This window comes from Microtus ochrogaster, unplaced genomic scaffold (assembly GCF_000317375.1).
Source record: "Microtus ochrogaster isolate Prairie Vole_2 unplaced genomic scaffold, MicOch1.0 UNK53, whole genome shotgun sequence".
In the NCBI taxonomy this organism is placed as follows: Eukaryota; Metazoa; Chordata; class Mammalia; order Rodentia; family Cricetidae; genus Microtus; species Microtus ochrogaster.
The window spans coordinates 672,500-681,886 of record NW_004949151.1 but is presented as its reverse complement, the minus strand read 5'-3'; the positions used below and the strand labels follow the sequence as shown (position 1 = coordinate 681,886).

Genomic DNA, 9,387 nt, shown 5'->3' with positions numbered 1-9,387 from the left:
CACTGCCTGACCCATTAGTTTCAGCCTCTTATTGGCTAGCTCTTACATATTGATCTAACCCATTTCTATTATTCTGTGTGGCCCATGAGCCGCCTTACCAGGAATGATCTTAACCTGCATCTGTCTGGCGTGGGAGAACCATGGCGACCCTCTGACTCAACTTCTTTCTCCCAGCATCCTGTTCTGTTTTCCCCGCCTACCTAAGGGTTGGCCTATGAAATGGGCCTAGGCAATTTCTTTATTAATAAGAAATCATTCCCACATCACTAGACCCTGCTAAAGTGGAAGTATTCTCATGTTATAGAGCAAGATATGGAACCAAGGGGACTAGGTGGGCTTTGCTGGAGTAGGTATGGTTTTGTTAGAGGAAGTGTGTCACTGTGTGAGGTAAGCTTTGAAGATTCCTATGCTCAAGATAACATCCAGTGACACAGTCCTTCCAGTTGCCTCCCAATCAAGACGTAGCTAGCACCATGACTGCCTACACATCACAGTGCTTCTTACCATGGTAATTCTGGGAAGAAGGGCAGTGTGGCAGACACCATGAAGCTCCTGCCTGAGACTGATGCTGGTAATAATCTTTCCAGGTAAGCCACAACCTCGTGGTGTTACACAGATTGGTAGAAATGGGTTAAATCAGGATATGAGTATTGGCCAAGAAGAGGCTAGATATGATGGGCCAAGAAGTAATTTAATTAATACAATTTCTGTGTGATTATTTAGGGGGTTAAGTTAGCCAGGTAGCTGGGATGAAAAGCAGGCCCTCCCTCCTTCAACAGAACAACAACAACAAAAAAAAAATCAATGACCATAACAGAATTTATAACTAAACGAAAATCCACTATCTTCTTTTTATTGGCTCAGATCCTGTAAAGGTACTTCCTGTTGTTTTTATATCAGATTCTACTGCTACAGAGAAATTTAACATTCCCCACACAAGTCTCTTCTTTTAAACCTCATATTGGTTTCAATATTGCTAAATTTTCTGAGTCCATTTTTGTTCCAGAGGTAATGAATGACTACTATTCTTTCAGAAAGCTGGAAATAATATAATTACATTATATAAGACATCAAAGCTACACACACAGTTGCGCATCACTAGGATGCCATGGTAAACTTCTAAAAGTAATGTTCTATTGAATTAACTTATTCATTTCTTAGTTACTTATTGGGAAAAGGCCATAGGTTTAACACTCTTCTATATTTAAAAATAGTAGTAAACACCAGACGCTAGTGGCACACACCTTTAATACCAGCACTCAGGAGGCAGAGACAGGCAGATCTCTGAGTTCTAGGCCAGCTTGTTCTACAAGAGCTAGTTCTGGGGCAGGCTCCAAAACTACAAAGAGAAATCCTGTATCAAAAAACCAAAATAAGTAAATAATAAAATAGTAGAAAACATGTCATGGGATATAATCTAACCCAAATAAAAACATTTAAACACATGGAAAGATAATGAAGAAGAAAAATAGTGGATAATAAGTCATATAGTCGAAACTATAGAGACTGTTTATATGTCAGGGTAGTATGTGGTGATATGAATACAAAAATAAAAACTTCATATTTTCAACTAAGTCATAAACATTGCACTGCCTATATTAGTTGATTGTCTCTTGGCTATGACCAAATAACTAACCAAAGAAAACTATGGAAGGAAGAGTATTTAGTATCATCATTACCATTATGTCTCAGGAGATAGAGTCCATGATGGCAGGGAGATACGATTGTACAAGAAAGAGTTAGTCACAATCTGTCTACACAAATGAAGCAGAGAGAAATGAATGCTGCTCACCTGACTTTCCCCCTTCTATTCATCTAGGATTCAGCCTATAAATGTACAGCCTCAATTTAGGGTGCTTTTCCTACATCAATCTAGACAATTCCTCACTAGCATGCCCAGAGATTTGCTTCCATAGTGAATCTACATGCTGTCAACTTGACAATATTAAGCATTGCACAACCATGGGTAGTTGTGTACACAGTATAGAAGACCATAACGTAGAGAACTGAACAGAAGAGTGCAGATGGTTGCGCCTCGGCACTGTAGACCATGGAATGGGAGGGTTTGTTGTCTGAATGACTTGGAGTTTATGAAAATATTCAGGAGACAGAATTTTCCTGGCTAAGATTAAAAATAATCAAAACAATAAGAAAAAAGTGTGCAATCAAAATATGGAATTTACTAATTTCTAAAGCATATGCAAAGGAGCACCATGTGCTGATCAGGACAGAAGCCAGAGACAGGAGATTATATGTCCTTGTCAGGAAGTTCACACTTCATGTCCAGTCAGTGTAAGGTAGCATAAGACCAGGAGAACTAAGGAACAATGATGAATTTATAACATATGGCACAGACTACAGAGGACTAAATGAAAATAAGCTCACAGTCAAGGAAATCAGCTGGAAATCCACTGTACTTATTCATGTGAGAACAGATTAAAATAAAATCCAGTGGATAGGAAGCAGAGAAAAAGATAATGTAAAAATATGTGAAACTCATAGCAATTGGGTATGGCAATAAAAATGTCAAAAACACAGTCAATTCTAAGCAGTGTCCTGCACAGTTGATGTACTGCATAGGCAGTGCAAAGGAGAAAGTACTTGGGAAAGTAAGAAAATGAGTTCATTTCAGGCTATATGAAGTGTGACCTAGCTATGGAAAGTTCACGTAGGCAGTGTAACACCTGGGTCTGAGCTACAGAGACAGGTCTATGATTTGGCTTTGATTAGATTCAGAAACAGTCTTGCCCGGAGTATTTCAAGTAGGTGACATGAGATGTAGAATAAGCAGTCTTTGGTGCCAGACAGGCATTCATCAGCTATTTCACTCAACTCTGAGCACTTGATTTTACATATCTGAGCTTGCATTTCTTCACTTGTAAAACAGACACATCAGCTACCTAAAAGAATCAGTAATGGATTAATAATAATAATAATAAGAGTTTACCTGGTGATGTAACCCAGGTCCAGAAAGACAAATATAATAACTACTCACTCACATGTGACTTTTTAGACATAAAGCAAAAAAAAAAAAAAAAAAACAAACACAAACAGCCTACAGTCTACAACCCCGGAGAACCTAAGCAACAAAGAGAACCCTAAGAGAGACGTACATGGATCTAAAAAGGAAGAAAAAGGACAGGATCTCCTGAGTAAATTGGGAGTGTGGAGAGCACGAAAGAGGGTAGAAGAGAAGGGGAGGGAGGGGAGAAGAGAAACATGTATAGCCCAATAAAAACAATTTAAAAAGTTTATTTCTTACAAGACATTAGATTTAATATCAGAATGATATATAACGATGTATGTAAAATATGTCATCATATATAATGATAACATAATGGGTACACTTATCCTTACACATAGCAGAGAGCTGTGTTCTTACACACAGGTGCTGAGGGGCACAACTGCAAGCCCTTCCCCAGGGCTACTCTGCGAAACGTGCACACTTCTCATTCATTTTAGTCTTCAGAGCTTCCAAGCTTTCGCCCTCAAGATGAGGATATTTCTTATGTTCTCACAATATTACAAACATCTATTTGGGGTTTTCTTGGATTTGAGCAGCCAAAAGAATATTTGTGGTTTATTCTGAAAATTGGGGTTGCTGATTCTGAAAGTTGCCAAGATGGATGTTGAGGGGAGAGAATGGTTGCATACAGTTTTTTTCAAAAGAAAACATTTCACACTGCAGGAACACCCAGAGGCTTGGGAAAAAGAAAGCTTCCAGTTATTGTTACTCGAGAATAAATAGCAAAAAATAAAAAAAACAATATGACAGTTTGCTCTGGTTTAAGAACTGCCAAGCTAACCGGGCGGTGGTGGTGCATGCCTTTAATCCCAGCACTCAGGAGGAGAGGCAGGCGGATCTCTGTGAGTTCGAGGCCAGCCTGGTCTACAGGACAGGAACCAAAAGCTACGGAGAAACCCTGTCTCGGGGGGGCCTGGGCGGTTTGGATGCTCAACTTACTAAACCTGGATGGAGGTGGGCAGTCTTCAAGCTGATGAGGGAGAGGGACTTAATCGGGGGAGGGGGAGGGAAATGGGAGGCGGTGGCGGGGAGGAGGCAGAAATCTTAAATAAATAAATAAATAAATAAATAAATAAATGAAAAAAGAAATGTATTATCAAAAAACGTGTAGATAGAACTTTATTGGAAAAATTACACAACTACTTCCAGCAGACTATTCAAAATTCTATAATTGAATCTACATGAGCAAATGCAAAGACGCTTGCCTGTGAGGCATCTCTTACCTTAGTCCTTATTCTTTGAAGTCTTTTACGTTCAAGCCATCCCCTGATAAATGCTTGTGTGACGGTGATCAGTTTAATAATTCTTTTAGTAAACACAAGTTTGTTTCTTTTCTGGAACAATTGGTAAATTTCTATGTGTGGCCCAATTCTTTTAACTTTACTGTCTATTTTGTCTGACTTCATAACAGTCTTTAACCTAAAAATAAAATATTAAAACTTCTTAGAGATAGCTAGAAAAATAAACATATCTACAGTCTTAAATTCTTTAGATGATGATTGTATACACACATACACACACACACACACACACACACACACACACACACACACACACACACCTTAGTACTGAGGATTCAAGCTGTGATCTCCTGTACAAGCACTCTACCACTGAGCTACATCCCTAGTTCTTTTTAGGTTTTTAATTCGATACACAGTCTTACTAGGTTGCTCAAAGTAGCCTTAAACTCACTGTATCCCAAACAATTATGGAACTCATGAGTTTCCCTGCCCCAGTTTTTAGAGAAGTTAGGATTACAGGCCTTTACTATTAGGACAGCCTTCAATGACAAATACATTGAAACAAAAAATGTACTATGACTTGTACATAGAAGTTACCATGAGCCTCATGGTGGTGGCGCACGCCTTTAATCCCAGCACTCGGGAGGCAGAGGCAGGCGGATCTCTGTCAGTTCGAGGCCAACCTGGTCTACAAGAGCTAGTTCCTGGACAGGAACCAAAAGCTACGGAGAAACCCTGTCTCGAAAATAAAAAAAAAAAAAAGAAGAAGTTAACATGACACGTCACTTAACTATGCTGATAAAGTTCCAGAGAAGGCTGAAATGCTAGAATCAATATACCACGTATAACATGAAACTTCCAATCGAAAAAAAAATCAAAAGAAAGTGAATATTTTAAACATATCCACAACTATTCAAAGATAGAGGGTGAGTATAAATAATTTTCATGTCCCTTTAGTTCTACTTTAAATATCAAATCATTTGTCACATATATGCCAACTCAGCATCACCTGGAAATCCAGACCATAGACCTGAGAGGGGCAACAGTGTGGCAAGCAGGATCCTGGGCTACAGAATAAACCACTGAAACTGTGATCATCTTCAATACTAATGTAAATAATCCTGCAGCACTAATGATAAGCACAGAAGAAAAACACTAGTTCTCTGCCATGAGTATGTATATAGTATGAGTATGTAGCCTTGGCTCCTTTGTATCTATAAAAATCATAGATAAGATTTATTTTTAACATGGTAACTAGTTTCTCAAAATCTTTCAGTGTCTATTTCTCTCACAAATTCTTAGCATATAGATATAGATACTAAAAAACAGAACTATTTTATGTCTCCTATGCACATACCTAAAGGAGATGCACAGAGAAGTTTACCCACCACAGCTGCCTCTTCTCCAGTGCAGGCCTCAGGATTTCACACCCAGTTTTCTTAATGCTCAGAGTAAATCTTTGACTCAAACTAGTTGTGGCTGTGGTTCTGTTTTATTTTCTTCTAGCCTGTTTTTATTGTTGCATTAAGTGGGTCCTCGAGCAAGTCTGGTGTGGGAGGTCCTTCTGTCTATGTGTTGCTTTTATTGGCTAATGAATAAAGAAACTCCCTTGGCCTGTTGATACAGAAAAACTTAGGTAGGTGAGAAAACCTGGACTGAGTGCTGAAAGAAAGAAGGTGGAGAGGGAGACGCCATATAGCTCCACTGGAGACAAACACCAGAACTTTAGCCCGTAAGCCACAGCCATGTGCAATATACATACTAATAGAAATGGGTCAAATTCAGATGTAAGAGTTAGACAATAAGAAGCTAGAGCTAATGGGACAAGCAATGATTTAGTTAGTATGGTATCTGTGTGATTATTTCGGGTCTAAGCTAGCCAGGAGGCAGGAACCAACAAGTGGCTCTTTCCTCCTTACTACAAATTAGCAGCCAATGTGGTGGACTAAATTCTCTTAACTATGCCCATATTCCCAAATATTGTTTATAAATGTTTGTTTATATTTAAAGGGGGATATGCTATAGTTTAAAGTCAATTTTGTTATATGTATATTTCTGCTCTTGATTAAGGTATTGTGTTTGTGCAGCTCGTCGAAAAATGTAATGTATAATTAAGAAATATAGGTTAATAGATAATCATCTATAACAGTCAAACTTGTAGTCATGTTAGATTTTCTAGACATAATAGAGATATATTTCAGTTAAATAGGTATTGTTCAAATCTTTCAGAGACCTTCAGAATATGCATTTAAAATGTTTAAAACCTTAAGACTTTTCATGACAATGAGACACATCTGCTCCTGGCAGTACAAGCTGCTACTTCAAGAGGAAGATGGGCATCAAAGAGGCTCTTTATGGAGTTGATTAGCCATTTGGGCAAGAAACTGCCTAGACTGCTTGATAAAGTTGGCATGCACGACCTGCAGAGAAATGACTGCTAAATTTGCATAAAAAGTGAGACAATCCTTCAGGGTTCCTGCTACATGAAAGAGTCTGCTAGACATTTTTCAAGACACAGAAGAAAGTGACTGGCAAACTGCAAATATAGGTGGAACTGCCGTTGAAATTTCCTGCTTTGTGGAAAAGTCTGCTGGATACTATGGTCCAGTAGGCTGAAGACGGATGCCTTAATGGTACAAAAACTTTGGATAACTGTTCAGGCAGTGAGATGTCTCTGTCAATTCTAGAGTTTTTGAAGTTGCTTACAATGTACTTTCTGTTTACTTAGGCAGTATTATATCCTTCTGAAGTCTTTGATGGAGTTGAAGAATTTATAGTTATAGTTATAGCTTTCCTTAGTTATGATAAAAGATAAAGTAGATATAAATATTGTAACTGCAGTCTTGTTTGATACCTGTTTTGTTATATGTAATTTTACTATGTTAAAGTTAAAACCTTTCTTTTTTATTTGAAAAGAAAAGGGTAAATGGTGTGGAAAACTGCCTTGGCCTGTTGATAGGGCAAAACTTAGGTAGGCAGGGAAAACTAGACTGAATGCTGGGAGAAGGAAGGTGGAAAGGGAGCCACTATGTAGCCCTGCTGGAAACAGATACCAGAACTTTGCTGGTAAGCCACAGCCACATGGCAATATACAGATTAATAGAAATGGGTTAAATTTAGATGTAAGAGTTAGCCAATAAAAAGCTAGAGCTAATGGGTCAAAGAGTGGTTTAATTAATACAGTTTCTGTGTGATTATTTTGGTCTAAACTAGTTGGACGGCAGGGAACCAACAAGAAGCTCTCTCCTCCCTACTACACAAGTTTCTTTTGTTTTTGTTTTGTTTTGTACATTATTTCTCTTCCCTTGGTATTTGCAGAGTTGAGACTCTTATTTTGAAATCTAAATTGGCATCAAAACTTGGTTACCAGTTGATAGCAAGGAAGCTCAAATCTGTCTTTTGTATTTTTCTACAGTTTGCCTTGAAGACTGTGTTTTTTTCTAATATGCACTGTCTTGTATATCACAGGAATTACATCATTCTGGAATAGGAGTTTTAACTTCAAACACAGATTATTTTATAGAAAAATTAGAAAGTAGATCATTTCTAGATTTTAAGAGCCAGAGGACCAGGACACTGACTGCTAGACAGTGTCTTCTCACCATGGCAAGGAAACTACACCCATGAAATATCAGCAGTATGGTTGTATAACCAAGACCTGTGTAATGACAACATCAGTTGCCATACCAACTGATTGAGATGGGGGAAATTTAAGAAGACCTCAATCCTAGATGAAGAACTCCAGTCAGTCAATAGATTCTGAGAGTAAGAATTTAAGAGCCAGAGCCCAGGACACACCTGCCGCTAGATAGTATCTCCTGGACAAAACCAGGAAAATACACTCATGAAATCCCAACAGTATGGCAACACTAACTGACCTGCCTGAATGAACTGGAAAATTCCTCAAGGCTCCACTTCTAGATGAAGAGTTAGAGGGGATCAATGGCTGCTGAGAGAGGAGGAAGCAGTGTTCTCCAGGAACAAGCCCTTCCATGCTTTACCCATTCCAAGTAATCAGCACACATACACATGCACATACACCCACATGTGTATTGTGCATATACATACAACAGTAATAAAGAAGAGGTCATGAACTTGGGAGGGAGAGGTGGGTCGCAGCAGCAGGAGTTGAGGAGAAAGGGGTGGTGGTAATGCAGCTGCTGAGTTCATAAATGATGTTCTCAAAACATTTCTTTTTAGAAATGCAGACATTAAAAATGTGTTGGAAGTGATTTTTTTTTTAACAACTGAAAAAGAACAGTTTGCCTGAGGTTCTAAATATACAGACATTGGTCGGGAATGAGTGGATAATAACTAGCATTTAAAGCAGACAAAGCCAAGATAGGATAATTTATGGAGGACTTTCTAGAAAAGCTTTAACTATTTTTACAAATAAAGCATTCGAAAAGAAGCTAAAAATTATACTGACAGATGAATTTTGATGAGGTCAATAATAAAATAGGCAAAAGGGCAGAGAATTTAACCCAGCAAGAGTGCTTGTCTTGCATGCACATGGCCCTGAGATTGGTCCCCAACACTGAAAAACCAGTCACAAATGTCACATAGGTTGGATAAACAGAAAGAGTAAAATTCAATGTGAAATCCTTTCTGTCATGGCAACAAGCTGATTTTCAAGTACTGTCTGCTCTTAATTTGGCAGAGAAGGACCTATTTCATACCTTTAATGTAATTTCCCTAGGTAGCAAAAAGTTCCCGATACTGAAAAAACATAGATTACTAATGTTTGTAAATCATTTTCTTTTTTTTTCTTTTCTTTTTTTTTAATGATTGACTTTTGCAAAATTTGGTGTCCCTGATATTTTCTGTCATTTAACCCTGAACTACTTTTTATTTTACTTTGAAAGTTAATACAAGTCCTTTTGGGGGTGACATTATAAAACCACAAAGTTTGTACTGCCCTTGGGGGTCAGTGATATATCCTTAGTTTCAAGTGATGGATGGTACAATCTTAAGCAGCTATTAAAGATCTTTTAGATGGGGCAAAAGAATGAAAATAGATCCATATCTATCACCATGCACAAAAATCAAGTCCAAATGGATTAAGGACCTCAATATCAGTCTGAAAACACTGAACCTGATAGAAGAGAAAGTGGGAAGTAC

General features: G+C 38.1%; 1 protein-coding gene across 1 annotated transcript in view; it reads right to left on the bottom strand.

The window, feature by feature from the left end:
• The window catches only part of Iqcm (IQ motif containing M), a 405,406-nt gene that overhangs the window by 231,572 nt on the left and 164,447 nt on the right, over positions 1–9,387 (bottom strand). Inside the window, exon 8 of the mRNA XM_005369576.2 lies at positions 4,249–4,444. Coding sequence (XP_005369633.1) covers positions 4,249–4,444 — 196 coding nt within the window. The remainder of the gene's footprint in view (positions 1–4,248; positions 4,445–9,387) is intronic.